At 38.5% G+C, this 27,779-nt stretch overlaps 1 protein-coding gene across 1 annotated transcript; it reads left to right on the top strand.

The window, feature by feature from the left end:
- Window positions 1-234: 234 nt before the first annotated feature.
- On the top strand, window positions 235-27,704 carry baiap2l1a (BAR/IMD domain containing adaptor protein 2 like 1a). Its single transcript, XM_061027442.1, has 14 exons — window positions 235-474; window positions 1,823-1,898; window positions 2,101-2,187; window positions 12,409-12,470; window positions 13,910-13,981; window positions 14,660-14,794; window positions 18,762-18,914; window positions 19,010-19,153; window positions 19,624-19,747; window positions 20,398-20,611; window positions 22,810-22,869; window positions 22,958-23,096; window positions 25,919-25,959; window positions 26,065-27,704. Exons 1-14 carry the CDS (start codon window positions 424-426, stop codon window positions 26,135-26,137), a joined length of 1,431 nt encoding a protein of 476 aa, XP_060883425.1. The 5' UTR covers window positions 235-423; the 3' UTR covers window positions 26,138-27,704.
- Window positions 27,705-27,779: the final 75 nt, after the last annotated feature.

Genomic DNA, 27,779 nt, shown 5'->3' on the forward strand with positions numbered 1-27,779 from the left:
ACATTGGATCTCTGGAGCCCTCTGTTGGCTCATCAGAGAAATGAATCATGATTAAAGCCCACAATGATTACATTTTCTATGCCTTCGACCTTTCTCTTAACAATAAAACGTTTATAAAACACAATCCTCTGTATCTTTTTCTTGCACCACACAGTAACTCCAATAACTTTAACTCGGCTCATGACGTCACGGCGCCCTCCCTCGGTGTCTCTCTCTCTCTCGGTGTCCCAGTCAGTCAGTCAGTGCGTCCTCCGCCGGCTGTGAGGGGGCAGACAAACCACCAGGACCGACTTTGGGATTTATTATTCGGCGTGAGCGAACTCCTGGATTACAAAACACCATCTTTATTTCTCTTTTTGGTTGTTGTTGTTTTTATTATTATTATTTCTTCGACTTCTGGGTTTGAGGAAACAACCTGCCACTATGTCTCGCGCTCCAGAGGATGTGTGCAAGCTCACTGAAAACACATACAAGGTGAGTGAAATGAGCAAAGAGCTTAGTTTATGGCTTACTGTTGAATGTTTTCACTGCTTTGTAATTGAGGCTAAACGACGGAGTAATTCTGTCAATGTCTGTCAATGAAAGTGATAACAACACTTTACAATTTTGAGTACATGTACTTTGCTTTTACTGCAATTGTCACGTTTTATGGCTTTTTTAGAAATTACCCACTCTTGTACTTTCATACTGTGTTAGCTTAATAAAAAAAAAATCTGATTGAGCAATCGAAACTTTCTGTTATTGTTTACAAGCATAATTCATGACACACCCTATTATCTAATTATTAGATGCATAAATCACAACAAACCACAGTACGAGAGAGAGAAGACACAAGAAAGTTAGTCCCGTCTATCAAGTTGCTGTAGGTTGTCAGTGGACTTAAAGTGATCAATATCCAGGCTGTTTGATTAAATCTATTCATCTAATCAAGTTAACACGATTGCCTCTCACATGTGATAAGACGAGTGTGTTACTGAATTAATGTATGTCTCTGTGAGGCGTTTTAAAAAAAAAACCATAAAAGTTTCCAAAATAGTGAGAAGTTTCATAAACTCATTTCAACTCAGATTTTTTTTTATGGTAGAATTCTGGTAAAATACTTTAATTTGGGTTTTCCTCTCTTGTTAAGCTATACAAATTGTGTGTGTTGTGTTTGAGGGACAGAGGGAGTCATACCTGAAGTCTTACAGTCACAGTATCAGCTGTGTGAGTGAGTGAGTGAGAAAGAGAGAGAGAGAGAGAGAGAGAAAACAAGGAACCTGTTTCCCTTTTTCTCTTTCTCTCTCCTCTGCTCACTTCTTTTTTTTCTTCATGTAAAGTCATACCTGCCCCTTCATTGTTCTATTGAGGGCGTGCCTGGGGAATAGAGACGGGGAGGTGAACAGCACTTGATTGTTGAGGCATTTCAATAGAGAGAGAGAGAGAGACAGACAGAGAGGGAGAGAAGGGGGGGAGTGATGAAGTTAATGTTGCAAATAGCTGCGTTCTGTGTGTGGGACTTCGCTCTTTGGTGGGAGTCGTAAAGCATACGTGAGGGGTCAAGTTAAAGATTGAATGTTTTATTGTTCTCACGTGCTGATATTTATAGAGCAAAGCACCAACACTCGATCTTGTTTGTTGTTTTTCTCTTCTCCACCCACTGTCATAAAAATAGCTTCATGAGTTATATTATCCCAGCCCTTGAACAATTAGAGCTGTTTCCTGATTTGTCGAAAAAAGAAAGTCACTCAAAAATATGTTAACCTGTATATTAAGATCTGCAAAGGAGCGTTTGTGCTTGCTGCCTTTCTCCACAACCTTTAGTCTTTGCTCTTTCTCCCAGATTGTCATGGACCAGTTCAACCCGGGCCTGAGGAACCTGGTCAACCTAGGGAAGAGTTATGAGAAATCAGTCACAGGTAAACACAACTTTCACCCTTACACAGGACATACAAGTGATATCACGTTCTGATCTTTTAGCATCAACATGAACTTTTGAATCCTGCCTACCGCAGTCCACAAGTCAAGTTTGGTTTCATTAAAAGTTTCTCTGCAACAAAAGATCCAACAAGTCCTCCTTTCCCAGCCAGTAACTTGATGATTGTCTCTCTTTCAACTCAGCGATGACTCTTGCTGGAAAGGCCTACTTTGATGCAGTCTCAAAGGTTGGAGAGAATGCTATGGTGTCTCCGGTCTCCAGAGAGCTTGGTGAGTTTCATACAGATCCATCTTTAGTCTAATCTCAAAACGGTTTGCATGATATATTCAAATATCTCTATGGTGCAGCGGAAAGAAAAGACTAAGATTCCTCAAGGATATTTCAGTTGAAATGTAAATACTGACATCGTTTGACAATCTGTCATGAACGTCTTTACTTTAATGTAAAAAGTACGATTTGAAGAATGACTCTTACGTCTCTATGTGATATTAAGACTAGCCAGTGTAATTCAAAGAGTAGAACCTCAGGGAAATTAGGCTAGCCTTGCTCTCTCCGAAGAAAACAAAAACACACACATAATCTCCTCTTAACTGAATTATTATAATAAACACATTTTATGTTATTTTGAATATTCTATACTGAAAAAAACTAATGGTAAAAAATTCTTATGAAGCTTGAAGGTAGACTTTGGGATATGTTAAAGATATGTAATGTGTGATTACGTTATTCAGTATTGTGTTACCGACATGAGGTGTGATAACTAAACAAATATTTATGCAAATGAGCTTTCCCTCACAGTGTTTCTTTCTATGTACTGTTGCTCATGTTTTACACAATATTTGTCTTAGCAACGTGTCCTTTCTGAATCCCAAATCAATCTCTACGCAGTTTATTTTGGCACTAAATTGGCAAATATTAATCTGAGGTTAGCTGATAGCTAACACTTGCTTAATCTGATCGCCTCCATCCGATTGGTTAAATGTATACATGCTGAGTCAGTAAGCATTGCTGGTTTACTTCTTCAACCAAGTCCAGTTGCCTTTGGATCAGGCTTCAAGCTAGCATAACCTGGACGACTACTACTCATTCACATGAAATACTTTTTTTTTTTTTTGTGACTGATTTCGAATTTTCAATTTTGTGTTGCCAAAAACGGTGACTTCAGGACGTCACTGCTTCCGGCCAAGAAATAATCCTGTGTAGAAACCCACATTTGTGTTGTTGTTGTTTATTCCCAAAAAAATCTTACAAATGCTTCAACCTGTTGGATTTAGAGCTTTAGATGTACTGGTGAGTGGTAGGTGTTATTGTCCATTTTAATAAATACCAGGCTAACTGTCCTCTTTTTGCTCCTAACGCTAAACTAAACCCACTAGTTGCTGGTTTTAGCCTAATGGGTTATGTACAGACATGTGACGAGTAGTTTTGTGAAAAAATCTGAGAAAGAAAACCAAAAAGTGCCGTTCCAAAAATGCTAAATTGATTCTTTATTGAGAATGAAAAATGGGATTTTTCACCCAAAAATCCTGTTAAATAATGGAAGCTGGACACCAGCAAAGTGCTGTTTCTATGCAACTTAATCATGGTGACACATTTTGCTTGCATGTGACAATAATCCCAAATGTGCAATTATGCAAACATCTGGTAGTGCCATTGATTGACAGATTCACATCAGCTACAGAAATTCATTATCATCTGCTGTACATCTGGCCCTGATTGAAGTGCTTCCTCTCCTCTGTCTCTTCTCTGAAGCTGTCATCAACCATGTACAGGTTGTTTTTCATCCATCCTGTGACTCATCGCCAATTATTCCATTAGTGCTGAAAATTTGGAGCCGACCCACTTTGCCTAAGGGACCCAATTTTGCACTATTACAATTCATCAAGTTGCTTTTTTTATTCTGCAGCATCACCTCTGAATGCACAGGGTTTTAAATTGGCTTCATGACAGCTCAGGCTGATTTGACAGGCAGGAAAAAAAAAAAAAGAAACAGAGCATGGAATTAAACCTGAAAAATCATGCTTTGTTATTTTGGTCTCATGTATTTAAATCGTGACCACGAAGATTGACACTTTCATTTACTCTCATAAAATAGATTTTCTATGAACCTTTTTTTGACTGAGTTTTCTTCCTATAGATAGCATTTGCATTTTTTCCAGTCATTAACACAATCTGTTGTAAAGTCAGACGAGGTGAAGTGATTGTCACAGAGCTGCCACAGTGTAAAAGAGGAAAGATTAGGCATGTTTCCAAGCTTTAATGAAAATGTAAATAATGGAATAAAGAGGTTAGCATAAAGCCAACGCTCACCATCTGAGCAGTGTCAGTGTCTGAAAATGAAACCACGATGGATACTTTATAGAGTGGACAGTATGGTCTTGTTATGATGTTATCGAATGAAGAATAGACCGGGCAAATCGGACATCAGAGAGATATTACAAAGCTTCTCCTCATGATTCTAAACCGTATAAGATAAATTAATAATTTTCCTCAGGCTGCTTTTTTGCCCTACAAATAGTTATTTCCATATTCTGTAATTAAAATCCCCCTTTTGTCGGGGCCACACCTGTCATTGAACAATGTTAACCCTCCATCGCTTCATTAAATAATACGATGATCTTTCGTAGTTAGTCGGTTACATTTTTACTTCATACTGAAACACACTGAGCTGAAGCAACCTCACAAATGCCAGAACAAGATTCCATGCCAACTTTTCCTTTGATCATGGGGAAACTTGCAGCTTCGGCATTGGTTGCTTCATTTCGAAAGCAAAGCCTGTTTGGTAACACAAACATATTGTGGCATTTAATCTGAACAAGTTGCCGTATTCATTCATGGAAAAACAAAGTTGGAATATTTCACTCATAGAGTGAATTGAAAGGGAAATTGACCTCTTAGACGTGATAAATAAGTAAGTAGTGACTGACACGTTGTATCCACAAGTCCAAAATCAAAATGACTTCATGGAAAAAGGCCCATGGAAATCTTGATCTCCCAGCTCATTCCCTCCATCCCTGTCATTCCTTCTCTGCTTGGAATAGACGACAACAAGACAGTGTGAATTCTCTCACACATTACAGGCAGCAGAGTAGCAAACACGCTGAACAAACAGACAGACAGAGGAGACTGTCTTCCCACCACTGATCCTCTCCATCCACTGTTACTCCATCTGCCTATCCAAACCTACCCATGGTCTTTACTATCTGTTTGTGGAGGCCAGAGTGGAGACTCAAACTGTATGGATATAGGGAGGCTTTTACAGAATGTTCTTTTTTTTTTTTTTACTGGTGTAGAACAATAAAACAAAAGACAATTGAAAGAGTTCAATAAAAGTTGACATCTCAGATGGTAGAGACATTAAGACGGACACTCCTTGTAAATGATTCTTAAAGATTTACAGTTGCCTAGCATTGCCTCATGTGAATCAATCACTCCATATCTGACAGAGGGGTGTTTGGTGTAGGCGGAGGCTTGCAGAATTCATCATACTTTATTTCTAAATTCATTTTTAACAATGAAAGACCAAATCGTTTAAGTGGTGACACCTGCGAGATTTTCTTCCTTTCTCTGTGAATGGTTTTCTGTAGAAAGCCCTTGCATCACAGTGGTTAGCAGGTATTTGCAGAAAGTTAACCTGAGGCTTTTACTTCATACCGGGCTGTTTCTTTTCCGGGAACGACTGTTTGTCCAGATTTTTTCTATGACTGATGCTGTAACGGAGGTGAATGTGTAGCAATAAGGAAAGACTTTGAGCCAAACATCAGAACTTCCTGAAGATAGACCAAGGATTCAAGTGTGTGACCTGTGCTGTTTGCTACCAGTATACTAATATTTCAGTCTCCACTAGTTTTGTAGTATTCAAAATTGGTCTTGGTCTCAACACTTTTTGAAGGTCTCCGTCTCGTCTCAGAATCAAAAGCATTTCCACTCGGTTTGGTCTCGGACTGTGCCGACTCCGGATATCAATTAATTCATATTAATTCAAGACCAGTCAAGACCACTGACAGGCTGTTTTTCCTCTTGGTCCTGACTCTTGTTCCCTAAATGTCTTGTCTCGGTCTTGGAGAAACTCTGGTCTTGGTTAGTGTGTGGTCATGACTACAACACTAGTCTTCATGTACCAACTTCTAAATTCTCCCTGATGTGTATCATTCAGTATAATGCAAAAAGAAAAAATCCTTGGATGGTGAAGGCATGACCGCCCTGTCTCTAATTGGCTCGGGTTTGTTGTTGCCTTTATTTGTTGATTGGGTAAAAATAAAGGAAATCCAATCAGAGGTAGAGTAGGGCAGGTCAAACTTTGCAAATGTTGTCCTATAGGTCTACCTGCCTGCACGGTTGGATAATAATGCAACAAAATGTTGCCTTGTTTTGTGACTAAATAAAGAAAGAAAGAAAGGAAGAAAAATGAAGCGAACAACTCAGCAGCAGCAACGCAAGTAAAAAACAGAACAAATATGATCACATTTTGAAATAATGACACACATACTCAAACACATATTTATATTTGCAAACCATGTCAATTTAAATGTTTTTACGTTTTAAAACAGTTGCAATATTTGTCCTTAAATAGTTGAGACAGTAGCTATTTAAAACTCTGTATAAAGCAAGAGAGGGCAGTTCAGCTGTCAGAGTCGTGGTTTTCAGCGGGGGGCACAATAAGAAACTTCCTGTGCAATATTGTGTGACTGGACTCCACAAGGAGTTGCCATGAAAGGCAGCAGGTAGTGAGGGACTGAATGTTACGTGTGCAAAAATAGCACGATCCCCACCCTTCCACCTTTTCTCTGCACTGTTTGACTAATTTGTTTTTTGGAAATATTGAAGTATGGTCAGCATGAGAGAAATTGTAATATCAGTCTGAGCGATATTTTCTTCACATGGACTGAGGATTCAGGAGGAGACAGCTGAGTGTGTCCTGATAGCTTCTGGAACAGATTTCAGTTATTGAGAGAGGCATTTATTTTTCTGTGTTGTACCATTACTACATTATGGGCAATTTGTCCTACAAACAGAAACAACCTGCTAACAGCAAGCTTGTTCACAAAAGCATGTACAAGCACCTTCATTATTATGAATTTCTCCCTGTGTTTTATTTTACTTGCTTCGCTCCATCCAAGAATTTAGTAGGAAGATTGATACCACATCAATCAGTTTGCTTTGAAGGCTTCAGCCATGACACACAAAGATTGACTTAGACTATCACAGCTTAGTTTAGCTTAGCTTATTCTAGCTTAGTTTAGCTGAACAAATGGGCAGTAAGGGAAAATAGCTACAGTAAGTCTGTTTCTGTCAAAAGGTAAGTCTTATCCCATAAAATGAAAATCAGTTTAAAATCAGTCAGGATTAAAAAATGTACTCCTTACGCTAGCTGTTGGTTGCTAGTTAAAATGCTAATTTAAGCTAACTTTCTCTTGGTTTCAGCCACATAGCATAACAACGACATGGGTGTGGTATAATTTTTTATCAAATTTGCTGCATGAAAGAAAGGGAGTAGTATTTAAAAAGTATTTAACTACTGTGTTTCTTAAAAAAAATACTAATAGCTTTACAGCTAATTATGGAAACAATGGAACAATACGGAACAATATGGCATAAATGTGTCTGGACCACGGCTTAACAAGGTCAGTAACACAGACACAGGCTGTTTTTCCAAAGCAGGACTGTTGAAAACAAACTAAATAAAAAAGCTGCTGGTTGTTTTTCAGGGAGTCCCCATATTGCGCAGTCAGTTATGACTCCTCTCGTCACACTCCACAGCTCTGTAATGATCCCAGACCTCAAACACCCTTGTCCTGCATCCACCATTAAACAAACGGCTCTCCAGTATTTTGGGAGTTTCCTCCAAGGGACCTCTAAAGTGACCAGAGACTCACTTACCGCTCAGTAAACTGTGACGTTGGAATACTTAAAACCCAGTCACACTTCAGTTCCTTCTAAAAAGTACCCATGATTCTTTTTGACCCCTCCGTTTATTGGCTTTTATAGTTTCACATAGTGTTAAAGGGACCACTGTCTATGAAATCTCCAGACTCACTTGTTCTTTGTTTTATTTTCACATAAAGAACAAATGTGTCATATATTACGTTTTTAAGATCATTGAAGGTTTGCTTCCAGTTTGAAGTTTCAGTCGAAGCAATGTTTGTCAATGCTTGAGGCTGAAGTCAGTTTTTTGTGTTCTCGTCATACGTTTTGTTGTATTTTTTTTCACGGAAGGTTATCACTCTGTGTTAAGAAAGCTGTCAGGATATTGATCTATAGTAAACACAGCTGAAAGGCTGACAGACACATGGATCAATAATAAAACACAAGTCAAAAAAGGTCACTTTTGATCATCATTAGTGAAATAAACTTATCACTCAAGATGTAGTATGTGATTGATAATAATAATGACTTGAGAGGGCTCAAAGCACACACATTCTTCTGTTCACAGGAAGCTGAAATTATTAGCAATAGCCAACAAAATCAAAACATCAGTAACATGTTTAATAAATGATGAATCCTTAAAACTATTGTAAAAAACAAAAAAAAACTCCTAAAATAATCCCCAATTTCATCTGCTTCTACTTTTTCAAGAGTGAAATTGTTTGTGATTTGCTCTTACCTGGAAAGTTCACAAATTCACCTGTCACAGATGAATTCAGTAATTCATTAATTAATAGTTGGTTGCAGCCCAAGTATCCAGTCTATATTTTTTTATGTGTCACTTTTATAATTGTAAATGTAAGCTTAAAAAAGTAAGCCATTAAGTTGTATTAAGGTGTTGTTAATTTAACAGTCTCGCCTTCAAGTCCATAAAATAGCAAATCATGGGCATATAAACCATTTCATTATCTTCATCAGCAGGTAGTGTTTTCCCTGTTGTCATGAATTGTAATTCATTTTTATTTCCAGCTCTTCCAGAATAGAGTTTCAGTTTCACAGACAGCATTTTACATACAGTCCAGTCCCAGCTCGAGGTTTATTTATGAGCTGATCTGGAGCTTTGGAAGTACTTACATTTGTAAAAAATAAGTGTTCGGAGGGAGTTTAACTTATTACTTCTCCTTAAATTAAGTGGATTAAGCACTGGTTGTGACATCATAGACCATTCAATCCTGAGTCACATATGAGGGGCTGCACTTCATCACACTCTGCTAACCTGGGCCGACAAGCCCAGTGATGCATCTCACTGATAAAACAATGCTATATAACGATGACCGATGGCTGATAACTACCATTGCCAACTAAGCTTGCACAACAGAGGACAGATTATCCATTAAACTGTGGAGAAATGAAAACAAGCTGGAGAAAAGGTGCCAACAGGGCGGCTACCAGTGTCTCCTTTTCTAACATCATCTCATGTAGTACAGCTTTCTTATCTTAGACCAAAAATGGGCTTGGGTTGTGCTGCCACGGGGCACTCCCAGCTCATAAAAGGCATTACCTGTGGAGAATGTTGAAGGCATGGCTCTGCGTCCTGTCTGCTTGTAAAACAAGCGTTTGATACAGGCGTTGGAATGAAGACATGCAGTTATGTATCTTAACTGGAGTAGTGTTTGCACTACAGTTAAAAAAAAAAAAAAGAAGACTTTTGAATGATCGTTTCATAGTTTACCTCCTTCACTGTGACCCATGTTCAGTTTATTTATTTATTTATTTGTTAGGGACAGTGCATATTAATGAACAGCTGTAACAATTACAGCTGTAAAAAAGACAGATTATAGCAGAAATGCTAGTTTCCATCTGTTGTCCCTAGGCAGGTAAGAGAAAGACAAATTACAAATAAAAATACAAATACAAAGGCACAAGTGACACAAGACAATAATAGAGGTTAAAGGTTAAAGGTGGTCACGGACTTGGTTTTCCTTTATCCACTGTTTGAGGTGTGTTTTGAAGGTTGCATATGTTTGTGAGTCTCTTACTGTGAGTGGGAGAATATTCCAATATTTAGTTCCTTTGACTGACAGAACAGTTTGTCTGAATGTAGTGCGTCTGTATGGGACCTCACAGTCTCCTCGGGCTGTGGCCCTGGTGCCGATCCCACTGGCAGACTTCAGCTTTATAAAGTCCTTCAAAGGAGGAGGAGCAAGTCCGTGCAAAAGTTTATATATAAAACATGCATTTTTAAAATGAACAAAATTATGAAAATTTAGTAAATTTGGGTTATGGATTTTCCTTTCAAATTAAGATTCAACCCTTGATAACAAAGATGAATAAAAATGTGTTTAGCTATCTGAACCACTTTACACCATGGAAAAGTTCAGGTTTGAGGTAGCTTTGTCAATAAGGAACCATAAGACATTTCTGAGAATCATGGGTTGTGTAGTTTGTCTGCAGCTATCTTTTACCAACCCTGTACCGATCTGCGTAGAAATCCATGCTGAAACAGTGTTGTGTATTTGAAATAGTTGTGGTAAAATTAGATTACGTAGGTTCTTTAAAACCTTTGAAAAGAGAACACGGGCAGTGACAGATATGAGATATGAGATAAGATAAACTGAGAGTTGGCTGCAGAATTTGACTTGGTGTATTGGTGCTAAACAATTAACAAGGAAATAAAGCAGAACTAGCAACAACTTAAATAATACAGTATAAGAAGCTCTTACAATATATAAAAAAGAATTTAAAAATGTTAGATATAAAATATAAAAAATAAAAAACACAAAATGTACAAAAGATGCAATGTAGGAGCTGTGCAGTGGACTATGAGAAAAACAATCTTTATGTGTGTAACTACTCACTACATCACAGTGTGATGTTGTTACTGTTTTAAAGTGATGAACTTGGATCAAAAACACTTATGTTATTAGATACTTTTGATTCAAATTCCAGCATTCCTTGTTTCTGTGGAGAAAGTCTACAAGCTTAAAATTGCAGGCTTTCTGTGTGTTGCCCTCTAACACCGCTTCATCCTGTAATGTCCAGATTCCTGATTCACCATCCAGCCTCTGTATACCAAGCTGTGATAACTTGTGGCAGCATTTACTTTCACACCTTGTTAACCCCAAAAGGTGAAACCTGCAGGTGTACAAGGGCCTCTTTGAACCCCCCACCCCCTCCTCCCTGCATTTCTCAGCCTCCCTCTTCTAACTCCCCGTGCAGTGTGTTGTTGGGGCTGTACAAACAGCTCCCCAAAGCCCGCAACTACCACCACCACCCCTCCCCGTCCAAGCACAAAGGCAGCATTTACCAGTACGTTCTGGTGACCTTCAGAGGGCAATGTTGTTGTAGCTGCTCGCTGCCTGTCATATCACAGAAGTTCAGCTTTGTGTCTGCGGGTCATTACGTTTTGTGTGCTCTGAGTGCAGGAGGGCGATCAGGCGTTAAAGTGCGCTGACATGGACAACTTTTTAGGAGCTTTTCCCCCCTAAAAGACTCTTAATTAACCCTTACACCGGTGACTTCTTGACTTTCTTCTGAGGGTGTTCAAATTCTTACATGTTTGTGTCTGTCACAGCGAGCCTAAAACACGCCGTGATGCCACACAGCTTTTACAGGTTTCACCAGAACACTGTGTGTCCTATAGTGAACCTTGAGTCTAGATTTCACCTCATTGTGACAGAGGTATAGTGCAATAAACTGCTTCGCTATGATTGTCCACTCGTGTTTACAGTATTGACTCACTCCCATTGTGTCGTGTCATATGCCGTAGCCCGTCTGTGAATGGAGACTGTTCTGTTTCTGACCGCACAATACCAGAACATTTCAAAGAGATTACTTATTGACAGCTGTTCAAATATTGAAAGGAGATATGTCACTTGTAAAATATGGGGCTGTAAAAGTATATGCTAGGCTTGATAAAAAAAAACAAAAAAAAAACAACAGGTTACCATGTTGATATTTGGAAAGTGTTGATTAGATCTCTTTGTAAATTGCATCTCCTCCTGCAGCTGCTTTTCTGTGTACTCAGCTTTTGATTGGCTTCTGGTTTCTGGCACCTTCTTCCATTGAAGCAATACTTATGCATTTCAAGAAAGCTACTTTTGTGCAAAAGACCATACAATGCAATACGACATGATATGAAACGACATGATACATAGGAATCAAAACTATAACACATTACCATTAAAACAATACAATAGGTTATGATAGGATACGATACGATGCACTGTCCTCATAGGGAAAATTGTCTTGGACTCCATGATGTAAACGCAGCACCACCAGCAGCCAGTTAGCTTAGCTTAGCACAAGGTCTCGAACCAAGAGGAACCAGCTTGTTGTTCAAAACAAACATTTTAAAAACAGCATGTTTAAGTGTATCTATATGTTATGGGTTTTTTTTTTAACGGTTGCATCACTTTCTGTTTTGGTGTTTTTGTATCACGACTAATTGCTGCTCACCCTCAGCAAAAAAGCATGTAAATGTATAATCTGAAAATGTAAAGGTCTCTGTCACTTTTCTTTTTTACTTTGCCACATCAAGAGGAAAACAGTCCATGCATTCAACACATGCTTCTTTGAATGTCTGATGTACTTACAGTAGTTTTTTATTTTCATTTTCTTACAAGGTGTGGTTCTGATGGAGATCGCTGAGGCCCACAGGAAGGTCCATAATGAACTGGAAGAAAACGTGAGTAGCCTTGTTCTTTTTTTTTTATTCTTACTGTCAAAACAAAACCTTGATCAGTGTGGTTCATTTATCTTCATCTGTAATTTATTCTTCTGTCATCAGCCCCCTTAAGAAACAAAACAAATAAATGAGCCACTTGTGACACAGGCTGACTTAATTGTGCTTTCATGAAGATTAATATGAGCACTGTAGTTAATTTATTTGATCCTGTTTACACAGCTACACTACAGACCACAATTCACCACTAGAACGTGTCCTCAACAAATGTCACATTTTTGATATCATTATATAGGGTATATAAACCAAATTTTATTCAGAGGGATTTTCTTACTATATTGACACCATATACCTTTTTAATAAAGCCAAGGGGACTAAAAACTTGAGAAAAACTAAAGCATTTTTTTGCGATCTATTCATTTTTTAAAAAGACCAACTTAAACATTGCAGGTTTTGTGTCACATGGGATTTGTTAACATTTGAAAAACTAGTTTATTGCCTTTGAAGATGAGTACTAAGAGAAACCCACAGCTCGTTTCAGTCTTTATGTCTTAAGAAGAATTAAGGAAAAGTTATGTGAAGAGAAATTCTATGTTACAATGTCTTTAAAAAATGTGGGTTTTTTTTTGTGTCAGCAGTTGAAAAATGGTAATTCCTTGAAGTCCCCTACGGTGACCATGTTTACTTTCAGACAGACAGGACAGATTCTTAATTTGTCGCATTGTCTTTTCTGGTCACCTTTGCAACCTTTTGAGCTCATTCTTTTCATTTTAGAAAGTTTGAAAGTGTTGTAACGTTAGGTGAAAGAAAGTTTGACGTAAGTAAAAAAAAAAAAAGCCACAGAGTAACTCCTGACCCTGCTGCCTCAGGGTGAGATGCTTCAGATACCTGCTAGTAACTTGAAGTTAATTGAAGTCAAGTGTCGCCGGTTTAAACACAACAATCAGTTTGATTTAAGACAAGCGTCAGACATGCACAGTTTTCTACAATGAAAGTAACAAACTGTTTGCAGCAGGATAAACATTCTGTAATTTCTTATTTTCCCTCTGGATATCCTGGACTGATTGAAAAGTATCTGCGCGAGGGGAAAAGTTGTTAATTTTTAACCTTAACAGGCCGATAAGCTATCCAAATGGGTGGAATCACCTCCTCTCAGAAACCCATTAAGATACATTCCTCAAAGGTCACTCCTTATCGTAATGTTGCCATCGAGCCTGATGTGACTGATCTGTACATTGTGTTAGGAACAGTGTGCAGGCAGGATGATTTGTGATGCAATGAACTACAGTGTGTGTGTGTGTGTGTGTGTGTGTGTGTGTGTGTGTGTGTGTGTGTGTGTGTGTGTGTGTGTGTGTGTGTGTGTGTGTGTGTGTGTGTGTGTGTGTGTGTGTGTGTGTGTGTGTGTGTGTGTGTGTGTGTGTGTGTGTGTTTTCTCGCTGCAGTTCAAAGGGTTCCACAGAGAGGTTGTTGTCGAGCTCGAGAAGAAGACAGAGATGGATGTTAAATACATGAATGTAAGTAGAATAAATCTTAAAATATCTCTCTCTATGCTTACTGTAAATAAGAGATGTTTTGATACCAAATATTTTATTTCCCAATGCTGATTCACAGACCTCTAGACTATTAGCCCCTTTGACATCCCTTATTTTACTTATTATAACTTATTATAATTACATAATGCCACTGAGCCTCTTTTATTATATTATAGCTAACATAGCTATTGTGCCTGGCTTAGTACACTAAATGAATGTTAACCTAAGCTAAGCTAGCTTAAGCAAAAGATTTGCATCGGGCTCTTCTGACTTCCTGTGTCTGCTGAAAAGTGTTGGAGAGATGAAGGCCTACTGGTTTATCTTAGAGTGAAATTGCTTTATTTTTTGTTTTCACTAGTTTTAATAAAAATACATACATATAGAAATACTAACAGTTTGCTGGCTTAACCTGCTCTCTGCTTTTTTTTCTTCTCTGCTCTAAATCAATAGTTTGACGAAGTATCATGTACTTTGCAATGTAGGCTACTATTTTAGAAAAGAAGTGGGCTAACACAGATGCCAGGGTTTTTATCAAAACATCTGGACATAGGAATTTTAAACAGAGAAATACATTTAGCTGCTTTGCATCTGTGGAATATTTTGACTGCCATGATCATCAGTTCCGTCCCTTCTCTTGCCTCGCTTTTCAAACTTCTACAGGCCACCTTCAAGCGCTATCAGTCAGAGCACAAGCTGAAGCAGGACTCCCTGGAGCGCTCACAGACAGACCTGAAGAAGCTCCGGAGGAAAAGTCAGGGAAAGAACTCGTCCAAGTATGAGATTAAAGAAAATGAGGTGAGAACTGGAACCAAAACGGACCTCAAACGCATCCTCACATCCTTTTCCAAGCATGGTTTCTGTTGCTGCATTCTTATGCTCTGACGCTCATGAAAAATGACAAGTGTACAATTTACGTGACTGGGTGGGGAGATTTGGCAAAGATTGTTCTTGTGATTATAACATACCGGTGCTCAGGACAAAGAAGGAGGTGTGGAGCATGGAGTTTTTGTGTAAGTCATACTTTAGAATTACATAACAGCTCAGCATTATTGATGACAGTCATTTGAGATGTGTATTCAGAGACTTCATTCTTTAAACAGCTTTTTAAATTTTTTTATTGGACACGGGACTTTAACCATCAAAGATGCAACCACGCCTGTGACTCTGGTTTACACGCCCAAGAAATGTATATTTTGACTCGATGTGAAAGAAATTGTGTATTTACAGTATTGATGCTGTACACACCCACATTTGCAAATCGTTTGCATGCATGATCACATTGATACAGGCAAACAGACTGTGACATTGTGCTGGGATTCAGGTTGTATTGGATACTGCACACGCTTTTCATCTTTACTTCTCATCAGTACTTCTCAGTTATTTCCAGTGTTTCCAAGTTTAGATATATCATGTATTGGTATCGAGGACATGCAGTTTTTAAAAAGTGCACTGAGCATGTTTAGTATTTGTAGGATTATATCTGCAACACAGACTCAAATTAAGTTGATTATAGTTGATATTGACATTGGCCTTGCTTGAGTATATTTGTTGCATGTGGTTCAATGAACCCAAATTTAATGGTTGAAGAGTGTGCTTTCAAAAGCCTGTTCGTTGCACAATGTTTGGTGTTTCTGTCCTGCTGTCCACAGCCTGACAGAAGAGGGATTTTGGAGATCATTGGTTACTGATATGGTCACAGATTGCATGGATTTTCCTGCTTTTGTCCATTGTGCTCCAATTTTGCACTAATATGACCATGCAAACAAACTCAGACGTTTGATTTCTTAAACAAGTAACTTAATTCACCAACATGTAACATTATTAAATGTTTTTGTTCTAGTGCAGGTCCCTATTGCTTAGCTGTAATCTCTATTCACAGTTTCTACATTCAAATGAAGAATCTGTAGCCAAGAGTTCAGATTTTAGTATGGGAAGCGTTCTGGTCTCCGTTTGTAGTCTGAGGTGTATTGACCAATCGCATGTCAGCAGACTTTGTTGTCTTTGTTATCTAACAAAAGTTTATTTATCCCTCTAAATGGATATCTGTAACTATCGGATTCAAAATCTCAACTTGAGCTAACAATCATCTTGACGCTGTGTGATGCAAGCCTATCAATGTTTAGATTACCTGACTTCCTGGAATGCATCAGAAATGATTGATCTGACCTCCAGTCAACAAACAATCCTTTTAAACACTGTGCTCTTCTCCTTTTGAGGACAGACTCGACAAATCTTATACTTGATACTCTTTCCAAATCTGTTCCATGATGTGATTTCAACAAACTAATGACCTGGTAATGCAAGTTAATCACAAGTTAACCAGCTTTCTGTAGTAAGTCAGAGTGAATCCTCTGTGTAACTTACTATTTACAGTGACATTTTGACTCACCAGAAACATATGAACAGGCATTGAAATGATGGCGTTTATTCTCACAAACGTATTCATTTGGAGGGATGAATTTCACTTCCATATGGTCTAAATACATGGGAGCTTCACAAGTTGGAAGTCGTTTATGTCTAACCAGTGGCTCCACCAGAAAGCCAGAAGAGTTAACCGTCTCTATGAGAGGCTATATCTTCAGCCAATGGGTTCCTAGTTTGGCTCAGTTGTAATCCTCAGCTTTATGTGTTATATATCGGGCTGAGAGTTCTCAGAGAGTGCTCTGCTGGACACACTTAATGCTGACATAATAGTATAGACCCAAGCATTGTTTTCTACATTTTATGTTGTGGGAAAGAAGGTTTTTAAATTGGCTTATAGAAAATAATACATACACTGTTAACTGGGATTGGCCTACAGATACAGATACATGTATATGTCAGACTCTTGTTTTGAATATCAATGTCAGATGATGGAGGGATTTCAAATAACTCCCTCCTGTCTCTTGTTATATATTTTTTGACTGTTTTCGCAGCTATACTTAGACACGGCCATGATCGTTGGTAATGTTGGCTTTTTTTTCAGAGAATCATTAAACCCTTTATTGACAAGTCAAGAGGTGTTTGCAGGTGAAAGAGCTGTTAAAAGGCGCTCGGTTTCTTTTATCCCTGCTGATAACATCTGAATTAGTCCGTCTTTGCACTTGAATGGCACCTTACTCCTTTACTCCTTTCTTAGAAGCAGCTTTTTCCTTATCTGATATAAATTGACACCTGGAGACTACAATGGAGACTACTACCAGCTTTTTCATAATCATGTGCACGGCTGCCAGTGATGAGCTCAGTCTGGTTCCTCAAGCTCTCTCGCATCTCACTCAAAGCCTGGATGATTGTTTGCTGAGAAGAATGGGAAATGAAGACCCTTCATTCTGTGTCTGGCAGACAGAGAGAGGGAGGGAGAGAGAGGGAGAAAATGAGACCAAACAGTTGAGCTGCTTTAGTGTCACCATGGCAACCTGTGGAAAATAGGAGAGATAAGGGGAGTGAGTGTGTGGCAGGAAAAAAAAAAGATGGAGGGTTTGGATGAGAAGTCATTTTTTAAGAAGTTTAAAATGCTTTATATCACGAGTTCATCCGCTCTGCTTGACTTTTACAATATCCCTGAGGAGAAAGTGTCTCATTAAGCAAACTGATTTGGTATCCTGCTGCAATAAAATCAATCCACAGGCAGCTGGAAACCCACAGAAAGTAGTCCCCAAGAGCATCGACATGGATTACAAAGTTCATTACGATGTCGGTTAGTGGATCTGACCCACACATGTAAACATCTTGTTTCAGCCACTTAATTATTGTGTCTGCGTTAGCTTTTACTTGGAGAGAAAGAGAGAGAGACAGAGAGCGAGAGAGAGAGAGTGAGAAAGAGAGTGAGAAAGAGAGAGAGAAAGAGAATGCCATTTAGACCTGCTTCCCACTCAGGTCAGTGTTACTTTCCTCTGGTTCTCTGCAGAGCAGTCTGTGTCACTGCCTGCACTGCAGAGCTGAATGTGCAAGAAGAACATTTAGTCCAAATGATAAAAGATTTTTCTGTTGTATGAATACTGATCAGCGCGAGCATTTCCCACCGCTTTCATCAGCCTTACGAGACAATACCAAAGTCTCAGTAAAGGTCCTTTAGGAAATACAAAACAAGAGTTTGTGAATAAAGTAGAGCACTGAATAAAAGTGAAGTGTGTGGCAAAGCTTGGCTTCTAACAACATCTGCATATATTTGATTGAAAACAAAATACAGACTAAAAAATCTAATTAATTTCACTTTTTTCAAGGTGAAGTTTTATTTTTTAAATGTTTAAAAAAAAAGGAGAAAAGAAAGGAAGTACAAATACAAAATATACAAATATACCTTATTGTTGTTTATTTATTTATTACATTTTTTGTATTTTTTATTCTATTTTAATCATCTGTGTATTCTTTTTAAAATCAATATATCAATATGTTATGGTTTCTTGTAGTTTCCTTACTTTCATTTGAATTTGGATATTATTCTCTATTTAAGCCTTTTTACCCTGTGATGTCTATTTATTCTTTCACTTTTAATATTTTTTTATACTTTATTGCATTTTTGTGTACAACACAGGAATGTGATGTTTTTTTATGTTTTTAGATTATTTTTGAATCAATCTTGATTTTATTTTTATAATTATTATTATTTTATTAAGGCCTGTTCTAACGTTTCATGAGCTTAATGAGAACCAGAGCTTTCAGGTTCTCTTTTTGGAGCACGTTGTGGTCACATGCAGACATTTTCTACTGTAAAATGTTTCACTTGTTGATTTGCTCATTTGTAAACACTCTTGCACATTAACGTCTTTGTTGTCCTGTGCAGTATATGGAAACCATCTCATCGCGACAGATGGACATGCAGAAGTTCATCTCTGACGGATGCAAAGAAGCTTTACTGGAAGAAAAGAGGCGCTTCTGCTTCCTGGCCGACAAACACTGCATGTTCTCCTATCAAACCAGCAACTTCTACGAGAAGGTGAGCATTTAGAGAGAGCTATTCCTGCATTGTCAGATCCTTTTAAAATATCAACTCTTTTATCCTTTTTTTTTTTTTCCTCCTGCCGTTTCCAGGCCAAAGAGACTCTAGCAGTGAAGATCCCCAGCTGGCAGGAAAAGTGCAGCGACATCACAAAGGTGCCGGACACGGTGATGACCATGATAGAGGAGCTGTCCACCACTCCAGAACAATCGCCGCAGGTCGAACGCTACAACAGGGTGAGTAATAAGCTAGTCTAGAGTAATGGGGATACATGATATAAAGAGCGTTTAGTTATCTTATCTTTCACTTTGTGTTGCTTCTCAACATTCATATCTCGCTAAGATGTTTTAGATAAAAGCATTCATAGAACTGAATAAGTAGACATCTTTTAGGAAAGACTTCCCTGGAGGATTTATTCTTGTCTCGTTGCTTGTAGTTAATCTTGCAACGGGTGCTGACGTATCTGATGGGGACTGCTGTCTGTGTTTGTTTATCTGGCTATCAGCCATAGGAAATCCTTTTTGTGCTCTTGTTGCTATCTACTGATTTATTTTGCCGTGGTTATTTATCGCTGTGTAGGAGGTCGACAATAAGCTTCAGCTCATGAAAGTTTAGAATTCATCCCCCTTGATAAGATCGTTAGCCTCATCATTCAGGCAAAAATTTCGTTTGAGCAAACTCACATTTAGGGGCTTTATGTTTTCAGAACAATGTGGAGTCAATGGGTCCTCCACCTGCACCGCCACTGAAGGCACAAATCAGTCCACTCGCCAACATGTTCAACCCAGAGCCCAGATCTCCCCTCACCTCCTCTTCAGACCACAACTCAGGTACAGACAGCTCCTCTGAAACACAAACATACATCACTATCTCTCAGTGTCACATTTCATTAATGAAACAATAAGATTATCAAGATTGATTTTTGACAGCTCAGCATAAAATACGTTTGACATTTCAGTAGTTTGATTCTTTGTATTCTTGTTACAGTAGGGGTACTGCTGCCTCAGATTATGTGTTGGTTTTTAAAGAAAATGTTTCAGAAACATGTGTCTTCACTCTTGAATACGCAGCATAAAGACTGAAAACAGGGGGAACAGCTAGCATGGCTCTATCCAAGCATAACAAAATCTCCCTGCCACCATCTTTTAAGATCATAGATTAGCACATCAAATCTCAGTTTCACTGTCAATGTTACATTTCAGTTTGGTACATATTTAACAAGAAACAGGATACATATTAAACAGTGATCGTAAAAGAAAATGGTTTGCATGTGTAAAGAACCAGGCTAGCTGTTTCCCTCTGTTACCAGGCTTAGCTAAGCTAAGTGAAACTTGATTTCACTTCATAGATATGACATTGCTAGCCTTATATTGTCGCTTCTAGAAAAGAAAGAATATTTACATTTAGATGGATTATCTTTGATTGTATATCTTTTGACTGATAACTAATCTCTGTTTTTGTAATCATGTGCTGTGTGCAGACCAGGGCAGTCTTGGAGAGGGCAGCCTGTCCAGGTCTACATCTCAGTCGTCTGGTCTCAACGTGGGCAGGAAGCACAGAGTCAGGACCATCTTTCCCCACACGGCGGGCAACAACCCCACACTCCTCAGCTTCGACGAAGGCGACATCATCGCACTGCTCATCCAGGAAGAGAAAGACGGCTGGCTGTACGGAGAGCTGGAGAAGACACAGCAGTAAGTTAAAAAAAAAAAAAAGAATCAGTTAGGGATTTGTAGATATCATCAATCAAACTGAACTCTATGCTCCTACCTTTCTTTATTTTTGGAAAGTTTAAATGTGTTGGTTCTTGTCTGCATGATAAGTCATACCCAACCCCTACTAATTCATAAGAGTATCTATGCTTTTGAAGGATGTGTCTGGTAATTAGAGACTTTTCTTGTGGTCATTAAATTCCATGAAAAGACCAATAATGCACCTATGCTCCACACTTTTGCACTTGGTGACATGTCTCTTTATTACCATGCACAGACAAACGGTAGAACTGTAGTTTATTTTAAGGCTAACTCACATACGCCTGAAACTGTTCTTACTTTAATACTCCCTAATGAGTGTAAATAGTCCCTAAAAATAATACAATTTTTCCAGTTTAAAGAAAAATTTAATCTTGTAATTTGAATCCACTCTTTCACATAATAGCTTTAAATGCTTTCTAAATGCAATCTTTGGCACACCCGCAAGAGGAAATGAACTTTCCTTCCAACAAACATGCAGCACTGACACACACACGTTTTCCACATAACTCAGTTTCCAGTACAAGCTTTCAGCTGTTTGTGAATATTTGACTGTGCTAATTCATCATGTGCAGAAACAGAGTATGTCAGGTATGTTCAACATGACAGTCATAAAGCACTCTCTCTGTCTGTCTCTCTATCTCTCTCTCTCTCTCTCTGTCTCTCTCTCTCGCTCTCTCGCTCTCTCTGTCTCTCTCTCTTTCTCTCTCTCTCTTTCTTTCTCTCTCTCTCTCTGTGTCTCTCTCTCTCTCTGTCCCTAGCCCTGCCAAGCAACAACAAACACACACATTAAGTAAATACAGGTGCACATTATCACACACACTCACAAAACAAGAGACATCTGGCTTTTTATAATTCTATCAACATGAAGACATTTTTTCTTCACTGTGCTACACGATGCTGAGTGACTGACATGAATTAAACTAAAAAAGCAATTACAGTGAAATCACATCTTCATTCAGCAGCTGTGTCCGTGTCTCCTGCAGACAACAAAGAGGGAACAATCTTCTCTTTAGATGCTTCATTACAAAAAAAAAAAAACCTGCAACAGTTGGGTTTTTTTTGTCGTATTTAATCAAATTATCAAGTTGGGAAGTTTTGTTTGTAGCTGCAGCACTAATCCACAAAATCCTCTCTGAGTCATCTTCAGCTCCTTATAATTCAAAACACACAACACCGGCATTATCTGCTAGCTGTTTTGTGTAATTAAGGGGCTTTTTGAATTGAAGTGGTTTTCATGCAGTCATTGGCTGTTTCTCAAGAAGAGGACACGTTGCCATTATTCACATAACACCCTGTTTCTCAGCAACCAATCCAGTGCATCAGCGGGATAAGCCATCTGTCCTCTCGTCGTGACTTGTCAACTACTTCTGAGTCTTTAGTGAACAAAGTCTGTCTGTCAGATATCTCATGTCTGGTGTGAGCGTCTGATTCAATCGTGATGTGTGTAGCAGGGGAAGCTCAGCTATTTTTACTCGCAAACAGATCTCCTCGCAGCCTCTTGTATCCAAACAGAATAGTAACAGCCTGTGTCAGTTTCCCTGCTCTGACTATTTTACAGGATGAAACATTTTTTCAGGATTTTGAATGAAAGTGAACATTTTACAGAAGTTCTACCATACATTTGACATGTTTCTTTTATAAAGACGATTGTATTATCATGCAGAGCATCCAGACTTGACAGTACCAATTGACGGTGAATGAAGTGAAGTAATGTGAATGCTGAACTGTTCTTAATGCGTTACATTAACGTCCACTGGACTTTAAAAATGTATCTTTCTTACATGCACTCTGTGAGTAGTTACACACTAAGATTTTTTTTCTCATAGTCGACTGCACAGCTCCTACATTGCACCTTTAGTACATTTTGTGTTTTTTTATTTTTTATTTTTTAGATTTTATATTTTAAATTTTTAAATTCTATTTTATATATTGTAATATCTTCTTATACTGTATTATTTAAGTTGTTGTTAGTTCTGCTTTATTTCCTTGTTAATTGTTTAGCACCAATACACCAAGTCAAATTCCTTGTATGTGTAAATGTACTTGGCAATAAACCCAGATTCTGATGACAGTTTCCAATGTCTTTATGCTACATTGATGATGTTTCTGATGTTGTGTGTTTCTCTCTCTCTCTTTAGTCGGGGCTGGTTTCCCTCATCTTACTGCAGACCTTATACTGAGGCCGTCATATCAAATAGGTGAGAAAACATTACACTCTGCTGGGAAGTGAATGACTTATTTCATAGCCTATGTACATGCTAACCTTTATTTCATGTGTGTTTACAGCAATCTGGGGACGCCGGTCCGCCGCCTGAGTGTAGCAAGTCTCCCGGAGCAGGAGGAGGAAGAGCCGGTGCTACTGCCCCCCCCAGACTACAGCGATGAGAACCCAGCGGTCCCCTCGACGCCCTCGCCACAGAACAAAGTCAGTACCAGAGAATGACTCAGCAGTCACTAACCACATGTGATCCCTTGGTTATTAAAATAGTTTTGTTAGATATGATGAAGCATCATTGTGAAAGTAGTATGGGCATTGTGTGTGCAGTTTAATGATGTAAGGAGCAGAAACTTTTAACCAAGTGGTCTACCAAAAAGACAAAAAACCATGAACAATGGATCATTAAAATGCACACTACATTACAACTTTAGACATACTTTAACATGAATTTGTTGTTGTGTTTGGGTCCAGGAACATACTCACAAACTGTCATAAAGCTATCCTAACTTAATCCATTGATCCATAACTTCTCACTCCTTCTAACAAATTGCTATACTCTGTCTAGTAACACAGGAAATGGACTACAAAAAGCCAGAAAAGCTGGTTATTTACAACTGTGTGATATCAAGAATGGTTTTCAAAACAACAGTCTTCCTTATATGACCTACTAAACATCACACCTTACTATGAGAAACGCATTTATGTTAGCTTAGTTTTTGCAAAGATAAATGCATTCTCATAGCCATTATGACGATGAATCAAAGAGATAGGTCATGTAGCATCTGCAAACAGCATTGTACAGCTCAGATCTTTGCTATTTTAAATGTATTCTTTTTTTTTGTCTTTGGCACAGTTTAAGTCACAATGACTATGTCAGACTATGTCAGCATTACAGCAGGTAGTAGTAGCAGTAGCCTCTTGATAATTCAGACTTATGGCTGCTATATTTGAATGTCTGGAGTATGGATTTGGCTAGTACATGCTCGAGAAAATATCTTAACATTCCTGCATTGATATCTTTATTGCCTCATCAGTGACTCTACGTCCAAACCTCAAAATGAAGTCACTGATGTCGTATTTTATTCTGACTGTTCACATCTTATCAACATGTCGTCTCTGCGTCATCGTCACCTCCACTCCCTTAAGACAGTGTGCCAGGAACACACCTCAATTCCTCCAACCAGTTCAAGGAAATGAATATGTATTTATCTTGATTATAACATCCTTAAAGGAAATGTTTTCCCAATGTCTACACTGGTTAAGACGCCTGTGCTGAGGGAAAAGTGTTAAATACAGAAAAATTCTTAGTCTGAAAAAATGCTCCCAGCTTTGTTCTGTTCATTCAAGAGAGGTGGGTGAGAGACAGTTACAGCAGGAGACATGAAGGACAAGAGGGTACAGGTACATTTTCATTTCCTGCTCTGTGTCAGCTGATTGAAAATGAACTAGTAGCTGTCCAGCCAGCAGGCAAGCCCGGACACGCTCCTTTCTCCCTCATCATCAGCTTCCTCTCTGCTCCGTACTCGGTGTCCTCTGTATCTGCTGCCTCAGGGTTTCACCATGAAATAAAACACAATGAGGAGCACACCTTCCCTGTATGAAAGTACGCTTCTCATTCTCCTCGTTTTAAATTATTTTAAAAAATAAAACCCTTTTAGCATGGGGCAAGAACACCAGTTCTTGCCCCTCCTTTGTTTAGTTTTTAGGGTGCAGAAGGCTGACTGTGCTCTTTAGGTTTGTTATTGTAACTGTGGGGCAAAGGTGGACTTGTGTCACCTGTGTTGTGGGGACTATTTTTTCCCTGCGTTAAGTCTCTCAGGCGGCACTAAAGTCCATCCTTCCTTTTTTTGTTTCCTTGTGAACGCATACTTGAAAAGCTGTACAAGACCAATATTGGCCCATTATTTGTCTCAAGTTCAGAGATTAGCTTGAATGTTGTAGTCATCTGAAAGTTGCATGAATATTTAAAAAGAAAATTGTATTCTTTTTGCTCTACATTTTTGTCTTATTCAGTTTGCATTTTTTTATTTTGCTTTTTTTTGTGTTATGTTGTTCGTTTGAGTTTGTAATTGAAAAGGTTTTGGAAGGAAGTACCGATCACGGAGAGGTGTTTCCTGAAAGACTAAAACAAGGAAATAAAAAACATCCCGTAAACGGAGCTGAGGCTGCATGTGACCTCAGGCTGTTGTTTGCTCTCCAATGAATGAGCAGGCTGATGCTGATATTTTACTGGAATGAGTGCAGTGACGACCATTTAAAAAAAAGTTTATCAACAGATGTGAACGATAAAGATTTGCATCTGAAAGAATAATGGGTTAAAGTTACCTCTATTCCCGATTAAATCTTATTTTAAAGACACATTCTTGACTCATTAAAAATGATAACCTCTTTAAATACAAACTCATAGATTGAATTCCTCTGTTAGCACCCCGTTAGCCTTACATAATAAGGACTCATACGGCATATAATCAAGTATGTGCCATACTAGGCCTCAGGACTCACAGCTGAGATTGATGATCTTAAACTTTATCGTCTCTATGCCCACTCAGCTCAGTGGAAGCGATAACATTATTGTCGTCCTCAGGTGATAAAAAAGAGGAGTGTGTCTCTCACCAGCCTTTCTAGATTGTCTAGATTCCAAACTGGCTGAGGTCTGAGGTTGAAGCTTAACTACCTGTCAAATCTTCACTGCACTGATTGGGTAGGAGGGAAGGGAGGGAGGGAGCGGGGGAGTGCTGATGGGAAATCTGATCAAACCAGTTGGGTAACAGTGACTTTCCTCACAGCTGGAGGCAGGGTGTGGATATATGGTGATTCTGGTGGTGTGTGTGTGTGTGTGTGTGTGTGTGTGTGTGTGTGTGTGTGTGTGTGTGTGTGTGTGTGTGTGTGTGTGTGTGTGTGTGTGTGTGTGTGTGTGTGTGTGTGTGTGTGTGTGTGTGTGTGTGTGTGTGTGTGTGTGTGTGTGTGTGTTATGTCAGTGTGTCTGCTGCATCTTAAAGGGTTTCTTCTTCTGTGTTTTTTGACAACAGGTGTCTTTAGTCAATGGGACTGCAAAGGCTCCCTTTCTGGGGTGAGTGATCTAACACAACTAATGAAAACTCACAGATTTCATCATTAAAAGTTTGTTAAATACCAGATTATGAAATTGGATTATATTCCAATTTTCTTCTCGCAGAGGAGGGAATCCGTTTGCCACAGTCAAGCTGAGGCCGACCGTCACGAATGACAGATCGGCGCCAGTCGTCTGACACCCAGCAGGAGGATTATCACAGGAGTCATGCCTCCATGGGGGTCAAAAACAGGGGACCCCTGTGACACACCAGATATCACCCCCAACCTGACGTCTCGCCTGCATGCTAGTCTCTCTCAGTACCAGTGTGCTCTATTATCTGGATCCGTTGTTTCATTGAACAAGTGTATTTAACATGTATCACAACAGGGAAATATTTCTCAATCAACAGATGAAACACAAGAACTCTGAACGTCTTTTGTTGTACAAAAACAAACATTTTGTTTTTAAAGTAAATGTCTGAGAACAATCCATCCCAAAATGAACATTCAGAATTTGTCTAGTTGCATAAAATAGTTCAGAATAAAAGCAGTGGAGTGCTACTAGTGCAAAGCAAAAGAAGAAGGAAATGTCTGGTTTACATTTCATGTCACTTTAAACAGCTCTGAGATAATAAAAACAGCAGGCTTAAAACACTTAAAATAAGTCTTGTTTACTGTATATAAGTATCATGCAAAAGCAGCCAATCAGCATGCAGCATGTGAATGAGCTGGCCCTGTCACTATACCACAGAAACTCCTGCAGTATAAGGAGAGGGAGCATGTAAACGTTACCATATTAAATGGCTAATGCTGAAACATGCTCACCATATATAACTGTAGTATTAGTTTATGGATTATAACTCTAAACATCAGGAAATAACACAAACTAGTAAACATGCTAATTGAAAGTGAAAGTGTAAAAAAACAAACCCAGTTTCTTCCAGTCCTTTCATCCTAACAGTAGGTTAAAAAGAATCTCAAAACTTTTTAGACAAACATTACCTTAAACCTAAATGGGCTTAAAAGCAAATGAATTAAAATGAACAAGAATTTGTTTTAATAATCTGAGGTAACTGTTAGCATGAACTGTTGTTGCAGTTATAAACTGCATTTAGCATTATAACACACAGCTTAAATATAGGTATGAAGGCTTACTGCAGTGGTTCCCAACCTCTGGTGACCCCAGATTATCCAGACCACATACAGCTTTTGGCTAAAATTCATTTGTTTTCAATCATGTATTATATATTTTTTTCTACTATGTTTCAAGTAAACATTGATTTTAGACCACATTCAGGCTTTTTGTGTATATTATTGTGAACAGAGGAAGAATCTGCAAGTTTATTGTTTTGACATTGGCTATAATGGCCCACAGTAGCCTGTGTTCACTATATTTAATATACAATATATTTTTTATCGATCAATAAATACAAATTTCATGGGACCCCATTTGAATGCTTTTCGTTCGGGACCCGGAGGTTGGGACAGCCTGACTTATTGTGTTATGTGTTCAGAGCTTTTATTCCCATGCTTAACGAGATAAAACCAGAGTCTTCATTTTGGGGTGGACTGTCCCTTAAGAGGGTTTGTTTTCCTGCAGTCCGCAGTGTTTGAATACAGATAGAAGAGATGTTAAAGAAAGTGAAGAAAAGCTGATGCTGATGAAAAAGACACAGGCTGTTTTCCTGACTTGCCAACACAAAAAAAAAACATCTGATATGTTATTATTTCTATTTTTATTGACTATGTTTGTGTTTCTTTTTTTTTTAAAGGAATTGTGATATAAAAGGTTGTGAGAATGAAGGGAGAGTGATGTGTTGGGGGAGAAAAAAAAGGTTT

The sequence above is a fragment of the Labrus mixtus genome, chromosome 21 (assembly GCF_963584025.1).
Source record: "Labrus mixtus chromosome 21, fLabMix1.1, whole genome shotgun sequence".
Classification (NCBI taxonomy): Eukaryota; Metazoa; Chordata; class Actinopteri; order Labriformes; family Labridae; genus Labrus; species Labrus mixtus.

Excerpts from the sequence above, each read along its gene's own strand:
- baiap2l1a (XM_061027442.1), top strand. The coding sequence starts at position 424 with ATGTCTCGCGCTCCAGAGGATGTGTGCAAGCTCACTGAAAACACATAC. Across the intron at positions 13,982-14,659 it reads TGGATGTTAAATACATGAAT|GCCACCTTCAAGCGCTATCA; the intron begins GTAAGTAGAATA and ends AAACTTCTACAG. Across the intron at positions 19,748-20,397 it reads CTCTTCAGACCACAACTCAG|ACCAGGGCAGTCTTGGAGAG; the intron begins GTACAGACAGCT and ends TGCTGTGTGCAG.